Source organism: Oryx dammah, unplaced genomic scaffold (assembly GCF_014754425.2).
Source record: "Oryx dammah isolate SB20612 unplaced genomic scaffold, SCBI_Odam_1.1 HiC_scaffold_20, whole genome shotgun sequence".
Taxonomy (NCBI): Eukaryota; Metazoa; Chordata; class Mammalia; order Artiodactyla; family Bovidae; genus Oryx; species Oryx dammah.
The window spans coordinates 49,225,690-49,246,217 of NW_024070204.1; the positions used below are offsets into that span (position 1 = coordinate 49,225,690).

At 38.6% G+C, this 20,528-nt stretch overlaps 1 protein-coding gene across 4 annotated transcripts in view; it reads left to right on the plus strand.

Moving 5' to 3' along the window:
• The window catches only part of GPBP1 (GC-rich promoter binding protein 1), a 72,311-nt gene that overhangs the window by 26,717 nt on the left and 25,066 nt on the right, over positions 1 to 20,528 (plus strand). For all 4 annotated transcript variants that reach the window (XM_040262558.1, XM_040262556.1, XM_040262557.1 and 1 more), the window contains exon 3: positions 7,642 to 7,761. In XM_040262558.1, coding sequence (XP_040118492.1) covers positions 7,699 to 7,761 — 63 coding nt within the window. In that variant the 5' untranslated portion in view covers positions 7,642 to 7,698. The remainder of the gene's footprint in view (positions 1 to 7,641; positions 7,762 to 20,528) is intronic.

Sequence of the window (20,528 nt, forward strand, 5' to 3'; positions counted from 1 at the left end):
CTTTTTAAAGGATGGAAATTTCTAATACTCTTGATCTCTTGTGAAATTTGCTGATGTTTTATATTTGAGAGTCTAATCTGTAATTGAGAGTTTGATAACTAAGAAAAGATATTAGACACTTTGTTTCATAACTGAAACTGCAAAAAACAGAGCAGTAGATTATTTTCCTACATTTAGAGGCCATGTTCCTTAGGCAAGAGTTTTTTTCTTAGTAAATATTACAGTATTTACCATTTGTTCCTTATTGTCATTACTTTAAGTACTCATTTAAGAATAGAATTCTCAGCCTTAAGACCCGTTGAGTCAGAATCTATAGCAGAAGGACCTTTTACTTTTTATTAGGGAAATCTGGAAATCACCTAGAGCTTAACTAAATGTTAATCAGACTTCGTTAGTGGTATTGCAGTAGTAAGGCAGACAACAGTGGAATAAAAAGTCAGAGTATACTTTTCAAAAGTTAATAACATGAAACTTACCTGGTGGTCCAATGGTTAAGACTTCACCTTCCAAAGAAGGGGGGCTTCAGGTTCCATCCCTGGTTGGGGAGCTAAGATCCCACATGCCTTAGGGCCAAAAAGCCAAAACATAAAACAGAAACAATATTGTGACATTCAATAAAGATTTTGAGAATGGTCCACATCCAAAAAAAAACTTTAAAAAATGTTAAAAACGTAACTCAAAAATATAGAATAAACATATCACAGCCTCATCATTTTTAAAAAATGATTAAAAAAAAAAAACTTGATTCTTGAAGATTTTGAGCTAGTTGTTAGAGTACATATAATGTGTCTCATATAATGTCACCAGCTCCAGGAGTTGGTGATGGACAGGGAAGCCTGGCATGCTGCAGTCTATGGGGTCTCAGAGAGTCAGACATGACTTAGCAAATGAACTGAACTGAATGTGTCTCAAGTTAGCGCCTCTCCTGTTGAAGACAGGCTGTGCTTTGGTTAGGATATTACAGAAGTGAAATGGTGCCCTGTCTTGCTCATTGGCACACAATTTCAGTTTGTTCTTTTACTGATGATACTCACTTTGATCTGTTGATTAAGGATTTCCCAGGCTATGTGCCAGGCCATTTCATTGCAAAACTGTAGTAACCTTTTTTTTTTTTTTTTGAGAGTCTTAGAAATTGTATAAATAACCTCTTTCTTCTAAAATTTTCCAGTTGTATATATATTTATCCGGATTCATCGTGTTTTATTCAAGGGTTTATAATATAGCACATTTATTTATTTTTATGGGGTGAAAGCCACGTTACATGAAATTAACCATTTAAAAATGTATAATTCAGTGTCATTTAATACATTCACAATGATGTGAAACCAAGTTCCAGAACATTTTCATTACCCTCTAAGAAAAATCTAAATCTATTTAGCAGCCAGTCCCATTCCTCCTTCCCAGCAGTCCCTGGTTAGGTCTCAGCTTTTCATGTCTGTGGATTTGTCTGTTCTGGATATTTCATAAAAATTGGGATTGTACAGCATGTGATCTGGCTTCTGGATGTGTTTGGCGGCTTAGCATATTTTCATGGTTAATTGTAATAGAATAGGTCTTCTATTGAATATATACACGGTTGGTTTTTTATTCATTTATCTATAGGTGGACATTGAGATGTTTCCACCTCTTGGCTGTTGTGAATAGATTTGCTGTGTACATCAGCATTGAAGTATTTTAAGTATCCATTTTCAATTATTTTGAATGCAGTGGTATTGCTGAGTCATATGCTATGTTTTTAGCTTTCTGAGGAATTATCAAACTCTTTTCCCCAGCACTTGGATCAGTTTACCTTCCCATTAACAATGTACCAGGGTACCAATTTCTTAATACATTCGACAACACTTGTTTTTTTAATATACTTTAAAATTTCATTTTAATATTTATATATTTAAATTTATTTAAATTGGAGGCTAATTACAATATTGTAGTGGTTTTTGCCATACATTGACATGAATCAACCATGGGTGTACAGACACTTATTTTTTTTTTATTTAATTAATTTTTGGCTGTGCTGGGTCTTTTCTGCACTTGGGCTTTCTGTAGTTGCTGCAAGGTGGGGCTACTCTTGCTGCAGTGGGCAGGCTTCTCATTGCAGTGACTTCTCTTGCATTGTGGAGCACAGGCTCTAGGCATGCAGGTTTCAGTAGTTGTGGCGCATGAGCTTAGTTGTCCTGTGGCATGTGAAATCTTCCTGGACCAGGGATCAAACCCATGTCCCCTGCATTGGCAAGAGGATTCTTAACCACTGGACCACCAGGGTTTTCTAACACTTACTGTTTTACTCTTTCATTTTCTTTCCCCTTTCTTGGAGGGAGGCTGAGAAAAATGTCTGTTCAAGTCCTTTGCCCATTTTTACATTGTCTTCAAGAATTCCTTATATATATTCTGAACACTGGACACCTGTTAGATTAAATTTGCAAATATTTTCTTCCATTCTGTTGTCTTTCCACTTTCTAGATGATATCCTTTGTATAGAAATTTTAAATTTTAGTAAAATCCAAAGGTACTGTATCTAATATTCCATTGCCAAATCCAAATTAGTGAAACTTTACTTCTGTTTTCTTCTTCTGGTTTATAATTTTAGCTTTTGTAGGTCTTTGATCCATCAATAGGAGTTTTTTGGGTATCCACTTGTTGAAGTCCATTTGTTGTGGTCTTAGCAGTTTGGTTTAAAAAAAAAAGTCAATTGGCCATACATGTATAACTTTTTCTGAATTCTCAGTTCTGTTCCATTGGTTTATATATCTAACCCTTACACTATACCAGTAAGAAATTGTTTTGATCATTATAGCTTTGTAGTAAGTTTCAAAAGAGGGATATGTGAGTCCTGTAACTGTGTTCTCCTTTTACAGTAGTGTTTTGGTTATTTGGGGTTCCTTGCAGTTCCAAATGAATTGAGAATGGCTTTTCTGTTCCTGAAGAAAGGGTTGTTGGAATTTTAATAGAGGTTATGTTGAATCTGTTATTGCTATCTTAACAGTATTTAAGTTTCTCAGTCCTTGAACAAAGCATGTCTTTATATTAATTTAGATCTTTAAAATTTTCCTGTAGCAATGGTTTGTAGGTTTTAGTGAACAAATCTTAAACCTTCTTGGTTAAATTTATTTCTGGATAATTTTTGAATAGACTTGTTTATTCATTTCGTTTTGGATTGTTAATTGCTAATATATAGAAATGCTACTGAATTTTCTTTGTTGATCTTGTATCCTACAGTATTGCTGAGTTTATTAGCTCTAATAGTTTTCCCCACAGATACAGAAATCAAGGTTGATTTCCTTTAGGATTGACTGGTTTGATCTCCCTGCAATCCAAGGGACTCTCAAGAGTCTTCTCCAACACCACAGTTCGAAAGCATTAATTCTTCGGCGCTCAGCCTTTTTCACAGTCCAACTCTCGCATCCATACATGACTACGGGAAAAACCATAGCTTTGACTAGATGGTTATGTGTCTTGGTGTGAATCTTTTTGTGTTTATCTTTCTTGGAGTTCAGTTAACTTCTTGGATATGTAGATTTTGTGTCTTTAGCTAATTTGCTAAGTATTTAGCCATTATTTCTTGATTTCTTTTTCTGCCCCCTTCTTTTCTCTCCTGAAACTTTTGTTGTGTGTATGTTGGTATGCTCGATGATGTCCCACAGGTCTTTGTTCAGTTTTTTTTTCTTCTAGCTCCTTAATCTGGTAATTTTAATTGACCTCTTCACTCTTCAGGTTCTCTGATTCTTCTTTCTGCTGGCTCAAATCTGCTATTAAACTGTGTAGTGAAAATTTCATTTCCATTAATGTACTTTTTAGTTCCAGAATTTGTTTGGTTCTTTTCTGTATTTCTTATCTCTTTATGATACTGTTTGTTGAGACATTGTTCTGGTTTCCTTTAGCCCTTTGTATTTAAGACAATTGATGTCTGTTTCTCATCAGTGGCAGTTTCTGCTAATGTCACAGCTCCTCCCCACCCCCCATGGGCTGTACTGTATTGTTTCTTTGCATGCTTTATAATGTTTGTTAGAAAATAAAGCATTTTGAATACTGAATCAATAAGTTGAAGACTCTAGGAGTCAAATATTTTTTTCTTCCCGTCGTTGGAGTTGCTTACTATTGGGTTGTGGCTGTGTGTTCATTTAGTGACTTCTCTAAACTATTTCTGAAAGTCTGTATTCTTTGTTTTGGGTAGTTTCTGAAGTCTCTGTCCCTCAGATTGTAATCACCTAGTGTTTTGTTGTTGTTTGAGAGAAATAATATTTTAATAAAGTTTAATGCAAAAAGTCCATGGTGAATAAGAAGTTATCAGGCTCAGTATATTGTCTAAAGGTTGTAAATCCTTCACACATAGGCAAGCAAGAAATCAACTTAGTGCTCATAGCACAGCTGAGACAAGTTGCAGCCTTTAATAAGACTTTACTAAAGGTTTTTCAAGGCAATATAATAGTTTTATTTCAGCTGTCCGTAGATATGGCTGTTCTCAGAGCTCTTCAAACAAGAGCCATCGTTACCTTGTCCAACTTGTGTTTTGTTGCAGATATGTGTCTGGAGCCTAAAGGGAATAAAAATGAAAGAAAAGAAATAAGAACTCTCCCAGTCTTTGTTTTATTGGATCTGTGTTAGGGTATACTGTCTTTCCTTTAAATATTTATTTTTGGCTGCATTGGGTCTTAGTTGTGGCAGGCGGGATCTTTCTTTGTGGTGCCTGGGCTCTTATTTGTGGTATGAGGACTCAGTAGTTGTGACTGTAGGCTTAGTTGCCCTGCAGCATGTGGCATCTTAGTTCCTCTGTTGTTCAGCCGCTAAGTTGTGTCTGACTCTTTGTGACCCTATAGACTGTAGCCTGCCAGGCTCCTCTCTCCGTGGGATTTTCTGGGCAAGAATACTGGAGTGGGTTGCTGAGCCTGCCACCAAGGGATCTTCCCTGACCCAGGGATCAAACCCGTGTCTCTTGCATCCTCTGCACTGCAGGCGGATTCTTTTACCCCTCAGCCACCAGGGAAAAATTTCTTTTCTCCATTCCTGTGTTCTCTGGCTGGGGCTCTGTAAATTAAACTGAAGAAAGACATATTAACAAGAGAAAACAAGTTTATTAGCACGCGGTCACCTGGCAGTACCTCTCACAGTGAGTAACTCAAAGAGGATGAGTAGAATTTGGAATCTGTATATCTAACTTCACAGAGGGAAAGAATACTTAGTAGAAAAAAGCAAATAATTTTTGAGACAAAATGGATAACTGGGTCCGGGGGCATTTGTGGCAGTGTCTGAGTGTGGTGCTGAATTTTTTTTTTCTTTTTTCTTCTCCCCAAAAGAGAAGATGAGTTGCTCCAGGAGAGGGGATTAAGAAATTCTTTTGGCAGGCTCTGCATTTAGGTTGATAAGGAATTTTAGGAACTCACATGCCTTCAGCTCAATTTTTCTTACATCAAAATGGCTTGTTTTGGGGATGGCACATCCTGATCTCATCACATACTTCTGTAAATGTGATATTAATTAGTATTGCTCTTTACCTTTTTTTAGAACAGGAAAACTTATGCTATTAGCTATCTATGCTTTATTCTTTAAGAATTGATTTAAATTAGAATTCATAAAGACACCCAGAAAGAGTTAATAGTGGTGGTTTGTCTCTTAGGAATAAGTTTTAGTGTGTAACTAACTTACCATTTAATCTTTGGTTTTCTATGGTTGCTGGGGCTACTCTCTAGTTGCTGTGCGCAGGCTTGATATTGTGGTGGCTTCTCTGTTGCGTAACGCAGGCTCTAGGATGCGCAGGCTCAGTAGTTGCAGCACACAGGCTTAGTTGCCTTGTGGCATATGGGATTTTCGAGGACCAGGGATCAAACCAGTGTCCCCTGCATTGATAGGCGAATTCTTAACTACTGGACCAACAGCGAAGCCCTGCTCATTTAATTATGTAAACATTTTCACTACCTTAGTGAGTTAACCAGTTTCTGTTTCTTAACATCTGACGTTTGTTGACCTTCCCTCCGCCCCTTCCCCTTTCCAGTACATTGGATAGCAGAAGTGGAGTTTTTGTGTAGTATCTTGAGAATTTTTAATTTAGGAAATACTTTGGTATGACTTAAATTCTGCCATAGCACTTATATTTGAAAGAATTTTGAAAAAGGATGATTAGCAGAGGTGTTGATAATTTTGCTTTTTAAAATTTCCCTTTTGAGATTATTCTGCAGTTGTAAATATAAGACATTAGTAAATTTAGACATTAATGTTCAGGAAATTTGATTTCTTCATTGACTAATGTCTAAGCTCTATATTGAAATGAGTACAGTTGCCCAGTTAGCTTCTTCCCCATTTAAAAAAAATCTGTGAATTTACTGTGTTTAGATTGCACTGGTGACTTGAAATTTTTGATGCAATTGAGAGAGGCTTCCAAAAAGTTAAATTTAGCATGTAGAAGAGTAGTGGATGCCCATTGTGATGATTGTAATTTAAAAAATCATTTTAATTGTGGAAATTTTCCAACATACATTAAGTAGAGAGATTACTTAAGCACCTCCCTGTACTAACATTTATAAACACACGGATAACCTTTTTCAGTGACCCATATTCCTTGTTTTTTGCCCCTAAAGCAAGTTCCAGATACATGGATTTAATTGCAAAGACTTCAGTATATGTCCTTTTATATACAGTTGACCCTTGAATAGCATAGAGGTTGGGGTGCTGTCTATCCACGCAGTTCAAAAGTCTGACTTGAGAAGTCAAAAAATCTTTACAGTTGGCCCTCTCCACTTGCTGCTCCACATCTTTGGATCCAACCAACCTCAGGTCATGTAGTGCTGTATTACATATTTAGTGAAAAAAAATCTGTATATAAGTATCTCAAACCATGACAGTTTGAGACCTTATTGTTGAAGGGTCCACTGTACCATCATTGCACTAACAGTTACATCTACAGTGACTAATAATTTCTTAAAAGTCATTTAATATTCAGCTCATGTTCAAATTTTGGACTGTTTCATAATTTTCACTTTTTGAATTTGGTTGGAATAAGGATCTATGTAAGGTCCACATGTATTTGATTGATCTGTCTGTGAAATCCATGTATTTGTTGAAGAAGCCAGGACATTTGACCTGTAGAATATCTTGTGATCTCCATTTGATGGGATTACTTCCCTCAGTTGTCCTTTAATTTATTATCTGTGTTGAATTTCCTGCAAATTGGTGATTAGATCAGAATTCAGATTCTGTATGGGGCAGGGGGAAGAATATGTGCTGTGTACATCAGTGACGCTGTTTGCGTCATGTTGTGTCACATCAGGAGACACTTTATAACTAGTCCGTTTTAAGACTATTGTGATTTCAAAACTAAGCTTCATTGAGGTAGTTGATAATAAAATTATCCAGTTTTAAGTGCATAATTTGGTGAGTTTTAACAGATGTCTACATTTGTATAATAACCTTCACCACAATTAAGATAAATACCCAGTTACCCTTGAAAATTTCTTTCTTTCCTTTGTAGTCATTTCCTTTCTCTCCAGGCCCTTTACCCTCCACTGTGCTGACTGGTTTGTCACTATATTTTTGCCTTTTCTAGAATTATAATTGAAATCTTATAGTAGTCAGATTATTGTAATTTAAAGGAGGTATAAGAGAACTTTGGCCAGGAACTATATAGATCTAATGCTTTCCACTTTTGTATGACAGGGACTTGCCATGAGGTGTTGAAACCTTGTTTCGCTGAGTTGGAGAGACTGGACCTAAATGGCGCAGCATGACTTTGCTCCAGCCTGGCTTAATTTTCCTACCCCACCATCATCAACAAAGGTATTCTTTTCTTGCATCTCTCTTTTCTTTTTGTCTGTCTGCTTTTATTTAGTTCATGTTCTACACAGATGTAGTTAAACTAAAGCTTAATGTTTTGCAGAGAAACACCTAAACTTTCTAAGTTATTTCATAGTTAATGTGTTGCTTTATGTATATATGTCAATTTTCAGTATACCATCAACATTCTAAACCATTTACTTCAAAAGTTGTCTATTGTGCTAAAGTTTTACATTTTAAAATTCAAGCCAGTTAAATACATTGCACATTACTTTTGCGGCTTACCTCACTCTGTACTATTCTTCTGATAACTAACTTTGCTTACTTTGCTATAGATAACGTTAAAAATAATCAGAAGTTTTTTAAGTCTTTCCTTACAACTGGAAGACTTCTTTTTCAAATAAATGAGACTTTGGCATATTACTCAGTTTTAGGAGTTATGAGAACTTTGGAGTGTTGCTACATATTAGATGACTCACTGATTTTAAAATGTTCATTTTATATAACCGAAACAGAATTTAGTGTATAAGACATGCTTGACATTGAAATTGTCATCTGCTTATAAGCATTGCTGAGAGGGATGTTGAAATTGATTAGAATCAATCTTATCTGGCTTCATACTATCTTCCACTTTGTTTTTTCCATAGTGCAAAGGAATCAAGAGGGAGGTCTTAATCATCTGCTTACCTGTTAATCAGTCTCTACCATGCTAAGGCATTCATCTAGGACCTTTTGGGGGTCCAAGCAGTTCTTATAGAACAGTTTGCCGAAACAGCTTTTATGGGAACAATTTTATAATTTGCAGAGTTGTTCCCCAGTAAGGACTTGTCCGATCATAATATATTGGAAAAGTTGCACTGGAGACGCAGCATGTGAACTGACTTTATTTTATGCAGACGGATTCTCTGGAAGGCTCATTGACTTGCCTGTTTTCATGTAATTAGTGTGAGCCCAGACTAGAATCTAGGATGCATTTTCTATTTTGTAGTATTTTCATTTGTGCATTTTGTAAAATGATTAAAACATTTTATTTCATAGATTATAAAACGGGATCACAGTTGTTAGGAAATGGGAAAACCATTTCTTAGTTACAGACTCTGTTTGCCTGCCTTTCCTCTTCTATTTAGGTCTCTGAAATTTGCTTTGCTCTTGTTGTTTATGTCTACCCCACCCCCCTGGTTGCTGTCAGCTATGCTTTTCCTGGATTTAGTTTTTTTCAGACCTACTTCAGAGCCTGGAAGTACATGAATTTCTTGCTCCTCCGTTTGTTTCCCTTTTCACTTTGAAATGAGTTAAGATTTGTTTTCATTTTTAAACATATCAATAAAAATTATCAGCACCTGGAAAATTAGTTACAAACATTATTGAGGATAATTCTTGTCTTCATTGAAGTGTTGATTAAGGTTGATTAAGATTGACTTTGTTATGTGTGGTGGAATTCTTAATGCTTTCTAGAACCAGACATTTGATCTGGATATAGGCCCTCATGAAACGTCTTGATTTTGCCAATTCTAAATTTTCAATGAATTCTAGTTTATTTTAGATTACCTACAGAAAATAATGTCACTTTGAACTCTTAACTAGCAATATTTGAAATTATGTTCTTAGACCTTTCACAAAGTGGTTTTAACAAACAAATAAATACACACATCATTTAGTATAATGACTGTATCTCTCAAAATCACTATTCCTGGGTTTTCAGTTATAATTCTTGTTTTCTGACAGAGCCCTTTTAATCTTATCCTGAGTAAATGGGATAGTCATAAATAAATGTTGGGTTCTCTTTTTCAACTTTGTGTTAAGTCTTTTCTTTTATTCTTTGAAGAGATGATAAGAGTACTTGAATTAGGGGTTAACAGTGTTTTCAGCACTGCACCTGAGTTTTCTAAGGTGTGCAGAATTTTAGCCCCATCATGTGGTGAAATTTTAAACTGCATGTTTTTGTTTCTGTATATGAAATACACATACTGGCATTTGAACTGTTCATTAGGACCCAGTAAGAAATTTTACATCATGTTTTCATATGCACATAGCTGTAACTAAAAAGTCATTTACCTGTGTTCTTCTTCCTCTTGGGGTCTTTTTATTCCAGCCAAAAAAAAATGCTTAAAAAAATACAAACTGTTACTAATTATGTGTCTTTTATAATGAGACCTCAGGTGCAGTTTGAAAAATAGAATTATAATTACTTTCCTTCAATAGTATAAGTACTATCAGTTTGCATTGAAACTGTGCTTTTTAAACTTTAGGCTAAGAAAGGATGAGAAAATTTAGACTGGTAGCTGAATTCATTGAAACTTCTTGTTTACTAAGTAGTTGTTAACTGTTGATTCACATATTCTAGGAATAAGAAAATTATGATATTTTTAAAAATTCAGAAAAAGATTTAAAATGTGGTAACTAATATTTCTTGAGTCATTACTACATGCCAGTCACTATGTAAAGCGCTTTATAAGAAGGCAAACAAAAGCATAAAAGGTAAAATACTGTTCTGCTCTTCCACCACCACTCGCCCCAACCCATGTAAACAGATGGGGAACTGAGGTTGAGAGAAACAGGTAACTTGACCCAAAGTACTTGAGTTAGCATAGGAACATATGTGTGCTTGACTTTAAATATTTATGTTTAAAAACTTTCTTTTTTTGATTAAGAAGTAGACTAATTTTCTGAAGTGAAATAACCGGGATGTTTTAATATATATATCAGAATATAATTTTATCTTGGTTTGGATAAGCAAATGAAATTGCTTTTTTTTTTTCCTTCAAGGATAGCATCTCTAATAATCTATTTCTGTAGTTAGTACATGGGTGTCTTTACTCTGCAGTGGCTGTGTACAGTTGACCCTTGAGCAATATGGGTTTGGGCTATTTATGTCCACTTACGTGGATTTTTTTCTCCCCAATAAATAATGTACTATAGAACTGCGTGATCTTTGGATACTGATTTTGATCATACATAAGAGTTGGCACCCCTAACTCCCTGCATTTTTCAACCGTCAACCTTAATATTTTATTGAGTGAATCTACATAGATTAATTGGACCTCATAATGGACTAAGTTGCAGAAATGCTTGGGCATCTCTTGAATGTATTTGTAGGGGAAATTCCTAGCAGTAGAATCTGAATTAGGAAGTTTATACCTTTTGGTAGATAGTGCCTAATTGCTGTCTGGAAAGGTTGTACCAGTTTGTAATCCTATAAAAATTTTATGGAGAGGGGCAGATTTTTCACTATTGGCAATGCTGGCTGTTGTCTCATTTTTTCATATTTGTGAAATTCAATGAAAAATGACACTTCATTGTTTTGATTTGCATTATTTAATTATGACAATATTTTTGTCTTAGGAAATGTTATTCATGTAATTTATTTCTTAGTGATTTATTTGTAATAGCTCTTTTCATATTGAGGGGTTTGTTGCATAGTCTGCGTATATTTTCCTACAGTATATTGTCTTAATAATTCTAAAAGAACCATGTGGATAGTTCTAAAGAAGTATTTAAACGTACAGAGAAGCATGGAGAATAAGTCACATCATAACATTTTGCAGTTTCATCTGTGTGTCTCTTATGGAAATAGACAATTGAAGTCTGCTGTTGACTTCTTCACAGTCCTTTTTCTGTCTTCGTTTTTTCCCCAGAGATATTCCCAGTATATATTTTTATATTGCTACTCAGTTCAGTTCAGTCGCTCAGTTGTGTCCGACTCTTTGCAACCCCATGAATCGCAGCACGCCAGGCCTCCCTGTTCATCACCAACTCCTGGAGTTCATCCAGACTCATGTCCATCGAGTCCGTGATGCCATCCAGCCATCTCATCCTCGGTCGTCCCCTTCTCCTCCTGCCCCAGTCTCTCCCAGCATCAGAGTCTTTTCCAATGAGGCAACTCTTCACATGAGGTGGCCAAAGTATTGGAGCTTCAGCTTTAGCATCATTCCTTCCAAAGAAATCCCAGGGCTGATCTCCTTTAGAATGGACTGGTTGGATCTCCCTGCAGTCCAAGGGACTCTCAAGAGTCTTCTCCAACACCACAGTTCAAAAGCATCAATTCTTCGGCGCTCAGCCTTCTTCACAGTCCAGCTCTCACATCCATACATGACCACAGGAAAAAACATAGCCTTGACTAGACGGACCTTTGATGGCAAAGTAATGTCTCTGCTTTTGAATATACTATCTAGGTTGGTCATAACTTTTCTTCCAAGGAGTAAGCGTCTTTTAATTTCATGGCTGCAGTCACCATCTGCAGTGATTTTAGAGCTCCCAGAAATAAAGTCTGACACTGTTTCCCCTGTTTCCCCATCTATTTCTCATGAAGTGATGGGACCGGATGCCATGATCTTCGTTTTTTGAATGTTGAGCTTTAAGCCAACTTTTTCACTCTCCTCTCCTCTTTCACTTTCATCAAGAGGCTTTTTAGCTCCTCTTCATTTTCTGCCATAAGGGTGGTGTCATCTGCATATCTGAGGTTATTGATATTTCTCCCGGCAGTCTTGATTCCAGCTTGTGTTTCTTTCAGTCCAACGTTTCTCATGATGTACTCTGCTGGATATGAAAAAAGAGTTTTCTGTACATATAGAACATTAATATAAGTGATTAACATTTATATTCTGAACCTCTTTTTATATCTGTTATTTTATATCTTTTAGATTTCCCCCCATGTTGATATCTGCAGATTTGCTGTAATTACCTTAAAAACTGTTCCCAAGTCTCTTGCATTTCAGGTGGATTCTTCAGTCTGAACCACCAGGGGAGCCTCAAAACTCTGTATTCTATTTTTTGCCTCTGTATCACACTGTGTTTGTCTCATTAAGTTGAGATTGTTTATATCGCTAGGAAAGATTGAGGACAGGAGGAGAAGGGGATGACAGGAAAAGATGGTTGGATGGCATCACCGACTCAATGGACATGGGTTTGGATGGACTCCGGGAGTTGGTGATGGACAGGGAGGCCTGGCGTGCTGCAGTTCATGGGGTTGCAAAAGAGTCGGACATGGCTGAGCAACTGAACTGAACTCTATAATGAATACTGTATTGACTATTCTTTTACCGTCTCCTTGCATGCATGGATAAGAATTCTTTAGACTCCTGCTTCTCAGACTTTAATGGCTATGAAAGTAATCTGGGAATTTTGTTAAAATGCAGATTCTAATTTAAGTAAATCTCTAATGGGGTCCTAGTCCTGACAGTCTTCAAAGTATTGTTGATTCTGCTTGTCTCTGGACCACATTTTGAATGGCAAGGCTCTGCTGCTGCTGCTGCTGCTGCTGCTAAGTCACTTCAGTTGTGTCCAACTCTGTGCGACCCCCATGACGGCAGCCCACCAGGCTCCCCCGTCCCTGGGATTCTCCAGGCAAGAACACTGGAGTGGGTTGCCATTTCCTTCTCCAATGCATGAAAGTGAAAAGTGAAAGTGAAGTCGCTTAGTCGTGTCTGACTCCTAGCGATCCCATGGACTGCATGCAGCCTACCAGGCTCCTCCATCCATGGGATTTTCCAGGCAAGAGTACTGGAGTGGGTTGCCATTGCCTTCTCCGGCAAGGCTCTGACCTATAGTTAGAAGAAAAATTGCTGGAATTCAGTACCATACTGCCAAATTTCTTTTCCATCTGGTATACTGATTTATACTCCTGAATGCTGTACATAACTATTCTTTTTACTTTGTACTCTTGCTCTCTTGCCAAGACTTTGTCAGATTATCAGAGTTAACATTTTTGCCAGTCTTTGTTATGAAATATATTTTTACTGTTTCTTGGACATGGGGTTATATTTCTGTGAATTGCCTATTCACATTCTTTGTTTATTATTTTTTCTGGGCTGCCTTTCTAGGGGGAGTACTGGTTTGGCGGGGGAGAGAAAAAGAGAGTGTGTGTGTGTATGTATGTCTGTGTGTGATCTTTAACTGTTTTACATAGAGTTGCCTGGGTGCCCTGCTTTGGGAGCATGGAGTCTTAGCCACTGGACCACCAGGGAGGTTCCTATTTGTTGCTACTTTAAATGCTATTTTAAAAAGTTTTCTTACTAAGTCTTTTTAGCATATATATTGTATCTTGAAGTAGTAATGTTGTTTCTAGCAACATTGATTAATTTTTCCTTTAATGTCTTCTGGACTTTTTAATGTGGAAAATCAATCATTCACAAATAATACCAGTTTTCTTTCTATATTTTCAATCCTGTTACTTGTGTTTCTTATTCATATTTTACTATGCTGGCTATATGTCAGAGTCTGAAAGGTCTGAAATTTTATCCTGCATTCTTTATCCTGCATTCAAGATAACTATAATAAGCTAGCTTGTTGCTGTTTCATGGATGCTGGCAGAGATGAGACTTCCAGGTCTCATGAGACAAAGTGCATTATTATTATTAGCACAGCAGGCAGCATAAGCATGATTTTGGCACTGGTTCTTCCTGTTCTTTAAAACCTCTGGGAGTTGACATGGAACAGCCCAGGTATATGCCTCCCTTGTATATCTGCCACATCTATAAGAATCCTGTTCTTTGTCCCGGAGTAGGACATTATCTGACCCTCAATATTCTCTACGAATGTAACCCTGAGAAAAGGGCCATAGAAAGAGCTGTCAAGGCCTTGCGTTCTTGGCATGCAAATAAGAACATGGAGGGATGTTCAGTATCATATCTTTTTACCTTTTCATACTGTTCATGGGGTTCTCAAGGGAAGAATACAGACGTGGTTGGCCATTCCCTTTTCCAGTAGACCACGTTTTGTCAGAACTCTCCACTGTGACCTGTCCGTCTTGGGTGGCCCTACATGGCATGGCCCACAGTTTCATTGAGTTAGTCAAGGCTGTGGTTCGTATGATCAGTTTGATTAGTTTTCTGTGATTGTGGTTTTTATTCTCTCTGCCCTCTGATAAGGATAAGAAGCTTGCTGACTGACTGGGGGAAACTGGGTCTTGTTCTGATGGGCGGGGCCGTGCTCAGTAAACGTTTAATCCAAATTTCTGTTGATGAGTGGGGCTGTGTTTCAAATCCTAAAAGACGATGCTGTTAAAGTGCCGCATTCAATATGGCAGCAAATGTGGAAAACTCCGCAGTGGCCACAGGACTGGAAAAGGTCAGTTTCCATTCCAGTCCTAAAGAAAAGCAATGCCAAAGAAGGTTCAAACTACTGCACAATTGCACTTATCTCACACACTAGCAAAGTAATGCTCAAAATTCTCCAAGCAAAGGCTACAACAGTACATGAATTGAGAACTTCCAGATGTTCAAGCTGGATTTAGAAAAGGCAGAAGAACCAGAAATCAAGCTGCCAACATCCATTGGATCATAGAAAAAGCAAGAGGGTTCCAGAGGAACATCTACTTCTGCTTTATTGACTATGCCAAAGCCTTTGACTGTGTGGATCATAACAAAGTGTGGAAATTCTCCAAGAGATGGGAATACCAGACCACCTTACCTGCCTCCTAAGAAATCTGTATGCAGGTCAAGAAGCAACAGTTAGCACTGGACAGGGAACAACAGACTGGTTCCAAATTGAGAAAGGAGTACATCAAAGCTGTATATTGTCACCTTGCTTGTTTAACTTATATGCGGAGTACATCATGTGAAATGCCAGGCTGGATGAAGCACAAGCTGGAATCAAGATTGCCAGGTGAAACATCAATAACCTTAGATATGCAGATGACAACACCTTTATGGCAGAAAGCAAAGAAGAACAAAAGCGCCTCTCGATCAAAGTGAAAAAGGAGAATGAAAAAATTGTCTTAAAACTGAACAGTCAAAAAACGTAGATAGATCATGGCATCTGGTCCCATTACTTCATGGCAAATAGATGGGGAAACAATGGAAACAGTGACAAACTTTCTGTTGTAGCGCCAAGATCACTGCAGATGGTGACTACAGCCGTGAAATTAAAAGATGCTTGCTCGTTGAAGGAAAGCTATGACCAACTTAGATAGCATTTTAAAAAGCAGAGACATTAACTTTGCCAACAAAGGAAGTGTGGTGTTGGAGAAGACTCTGGAGAGTCCCTTGGACTGCAAGGAGATCAAACCAGTCAATCCTCAAGGAAATCAGTCCTGAATATTCATTGGAAGGACTGATGCTGAAGCTGATATTCCAATATTTTGGCCACTGGATGTGAAAAACTGACTCACTGGAAAAGACCCTGATGCTGGGAAAGATTGAATGCAGGAGTAGAAGGGGATGACAGAGGATGAGATGGTTGGATGGCATCACTGACTCAATGGACATGAGTTTGAGCGAGCTCCAGGAGTTGGTGATGGACAAGGAAGCCTGGTGTGCTGCAGTCCATGGGGTTGCAAAGAGTTGGGCATGACTGAGCGACTAAACTGAGGGATGCTCAGGGTCCATGATGATTGCCTGTCCCAACAGTCCATACATGTTGCAGCCAGACTTGAATTTCGCATGATTGTAGTACTCTCAGCTACTCTGATTAATCTGACAGAGACCAGAACCAAATCCATTTAATTGTTTTACACAGCAATTAAGGCTATTACCAGTGTCCCAAGCAGCAGTGAGTGAGACCAGGATTTAGGCAGTTGTGAATAGCTTAAGGGGCACTAGTAAATGATTTTTTTCAGCCAGCCAATATATTGTCTAAGGCCACTCTGTTATCCTTTAAAATCCACTCAAGGGAGGGACTTCCCTGGTGGTCCAGTGGTTTAAACTGCACACTTCCACCACAGGGGGCATGGGTTCGATCCCTGGTCAGGGAACTAAGTCCCCTCCCTGCCCACCAAAAAAAAATTTGGTATTATTATTACCTACAATTATAGAGGCAATACAGTGGGTCAAAAAGCAACCCTTATCCTCAATAGAAAATATTCTGTGGCTTATTCCCTCCCCCCCATACAAAATGATTGATTCAATTTTCTTGATATGTAACTATTCAGAGATTTAAATAGTTCTGCACCTGTGGTGTTGGTTGGCAACATCAATGTACATAACATATCCTCATGCATATCCTGGTGAAAAACAGATCACACAAAAACAAGCATTGTTGCCTTGTTCATGTCGGTAGACTCATGTCACCCTGGATTGCTTACTGTGGTGACTCTCTAATCCTCTCTAACAACTGGGTCTCAGTATCTTCTGCTGTTTCATCAGTTTGTCTAGTTATGGTGCTAGCTGAAAGAGGAACACATGCCACCTTTTGGGCTGCAGCCTTCCTGAAAGTCCAAGACAGTTGTCCTTAGCAGCAGGCAGAATCAGCTCTTCATTAATAATAAAGGCCTTCTTAGCTTTAGCAATTTTTAGTTAGCTACTAAAAATGATGCTCTCAGTGCAGACATGTTTGATGAAGTGGAGGCCTTCAATAATTGCTTCTGTTCTTCATGTTCATGTCTTTTTCTTTTGAAAAATTCCAGAGGCTTGTCTTTTAATGCAGGGTGCTTGGTCTCCATGTGGCGAAGCAGTTTTGAAGGTTTCATGGCTTCATTGGGTCAGTACATATTATACAAGGTAGACTTGGAGAATGTGAATCACCTGTTGCAATGTACTTGTAATTTAAGTAGGATTCTTAAGTGCAGCTTTCTTTTTTGTTGGCAGTCTTAAGAGTCTTCTGTTCACCTGGGTCTTTGCCCACTTTTCAAAGAAGTGCTCCAGCAGTGTTTGTTTTTTTACTCATTTTGGCTAGGGTTATCTTTTGTGGGGCTTCCCGGGTAACTGAGCTGGTAAAGAATCTGCCTGCAGTGCAGAACCCTGGTTTGATCCCTGGGTTGGGAAGATCCCCTGGAGGAGGGCATGGCCACCCACTGCAGTATTCTTGTGTGGAGAATCCAAGGACAGAGAAGTCTGGCTGTCTGTAGTACATGGGGTCACAAAGAGTCGGACACGATTGAGTGACTAAACACAGCACAGCTTTTGTGGGGCCTACCAAAAAAGCTGTGACCCAGACAAATGTGCGGGGTGGGAAGGAGAGACGGATGGAAGTGGTAAATAAAATAATGGGCAGCCTACACACAGACTAGAATAAGTGTTGGATTCTAACTTAAAGGTTTTCACCAGATGCAGCTGTACAATTGAAGGACATCAACTCATTTGCCACTATAAAGCCTGCCACCAGATGCAGACCTGTTGTGACTTGACATTCACTGATAGGGTTTTGATGATAACCTGCAAGCAGTGGATTTATTATGGTCTCTGTGCAGTCAGGAGTCCATACCTTGTGGCTCAGCTGGCAAAGAATCCACCTGCAATGTGGGGACCTGGGTTCGATCCCTGGTTTGGGAAAATCCCCTGGAGAAGGGAAAGGCTACTCACTCCAGTATTCTGGCCTGGAGAATTCCATGGACTGTGTAGTCCGTGGGGGGTCAAAGAGTTGGACAGGACTGAGCGACTTTCACTGTGCAGTCAGACCTCTCGGCTAATGGTAATCTGTATTTGCAGCTGCTCCCCAGTGCTAACATCACCATCTCAGCACCAGCTCAGATCATCAGGCATTAGATTCTCATAAGGAGTGTGAAACTTAGGTTCGTTCTGTACATGGTTCATGGTAGGGTTTGCAATCCTATGAGAATTTAATACTTTCACTGATCCGACAGGAGGTGGAACTCAGGCAGTAATGTGAATGATGGGGAGCAGCTGTAAATACAGTTGAAGCTTCTCTCACTCACCCACTGCTCACCTGCTTGTGGCTTGGTTCCTGACAAGCTACGGACCTGTAGAGGTCCATGGCCTGGCATGTTGGGGACCCTTGTTCCAGGGGATAAGGAGATCATTAATTGTTCTCCTTTGTACCTGTGCTTTCTAGTGTTAAAGATGTTTCTTCTCCCAATTGCTAGGGTTTTTACTCTCCCTCTTTATGTAATCTGTATGCAGTGTCCCATTCCCATAGCTCTAACTTCACTTAAAAACTCTTCTTGTACCTAGATAGTTTAATCTAGAGGAACTGGGTGTGAGTGGGATAGGGGCATTTTAAAATAATTTTCAGAGGCCCCATTTTAAAGATATCTCACCCTCACCTTGGTCTACTTTGGATACTATAGGCGGGGACTCCGGGAGAAGTGTACACAAGCAAATGGCTGTTGTCTACATGTCTAGGACCATGCCAGTTCAACAGGAGAATCCACGTGGCCAAACTAGATTTGTTTGAATTCCTTTTTGGTTAGCCATCACCCTGTGGAGTGGCCTGGCCTGTAGTTGTTCTTGGGGAAAAGAAAGAAACATTATATCTAGGGATAATCAGAGCAGAATTTTTAGTGTAAGTCTGTTTACTGTCATAACTCTTCCACTTCTGTCATCCTGATTACTACACAAGAAGTGGCCAAGAGGAGATGATCCCCTTTCGGTTATGCTGCATTCATTCATCTTACTAAGATGTGGAACGAGATGAGGGGTATAGAGGTGTAGTGTAAATGGTTCTGAGTTGAATTTTGAGGAGACTGTTAAAATGCTTGTCTATACTTGTGAATAATAGAGAGTATGAAATGTCCATTGAGTACTTTGAATATTGATTCATTGGAGGATGACCTTTTTGACAAGAGATGTACTGTTTAATGGACTGTTCCTGGTCTAGAATATACCCATTACATGAATTAATTTCAGGAGACACAATACTGTGACCAGAGTTAGCCCATCAGACTGCAGTAGTAATAATGTAACCTGAAAAAGTTTAAGTAGTGATCCAGCTCCGTTGAGGACTCCATGAAGAAGTCAAATCTTTGATGTAGTTCCGTGTGATGTGGTGTTCTTTACAGTGAGACAGATGGACCAGCTTTTGGCAGGAGTCACAAGCTGGCATGCGGTAGAGGTATCAGAAAGATAAAGTCCTTTCTTTTGTAACCAGTCTGTGATAGTGGGTTTGTTCCAATTCTGGTGTGATAATGGGTCTAGGTGGTATGCTGAAGATTTTTGATTGGCATTCTGATTTCAGTCACTCTCAATGCCATTCACTTTCATCAGATAGCAAGCCTTACTGAATCAACATGAATGACTCAGACTGTCTCAGCAGCAGCTGCAATTTCCCATCATGTGTGACCCCAAGAGATGTTTTTAATTGGCTAGTCTGTAGTTTTTCAGTGATGGATGATGAGGCCATTGGCAACAATACAAGAGTTAGAAAAATATAAAATGTCTTGTCCTTAAGAATATCTAAGGCAAGGATCATAGTTTTTATTCCATTGAGGTGATTGGCATTTACCCATTTGGTTTTCCAGAGTTGTTGGGGCTGGGTGGCTACTGTGTGTACCATCATCTTTTAACTTAGTGAACTATCAGTGAACCAGGCCCAGTCATTTAGGGGAACTTTTCTGATTTGAGAGCCTTATGAAACACTGGCTTGTCATGGTGGCAGGAAGGGGAATAAAGTATACTGCAAATTTATGGTTGGCACTTCAAGGGTGAGGCCAGGTGTGTTGTTGAACACATGATTTCCATTTGATCAGGAGCCCTCTTGGGTTCTTTTATTGGTTAGTCCTTAGTTTAAGTTTGCTTTCAGTAAGAGCTCAGCATTATGGCAGGAGCCACATTCTTCTTTTGGCTGACTAGGGATTGAACACTGAATCTTGGCCATGGCACTGAAAGCCTAGAATCCTAACCACTAGGCTACCAGGGGGACTCAATTTTTAAAAGGAGTGTGTATTTGGTGTGTGCCTCAGGCAGATAACATTGCTGTACTGGAAAATAGTCTTTCTGAATACTGCAGAGCCAAGTCTTCAGCCACATACGATTTTATTTTCTTTCCTTCTGGAAGCTGTACTTTTTATTAGACCATTTTGAAGGGGATGGGAATCATCTGTCAACCTGTGACATTTCCTGAATGGAAGAATCTAGAGCATTTTTAGTACAAGCATGTAA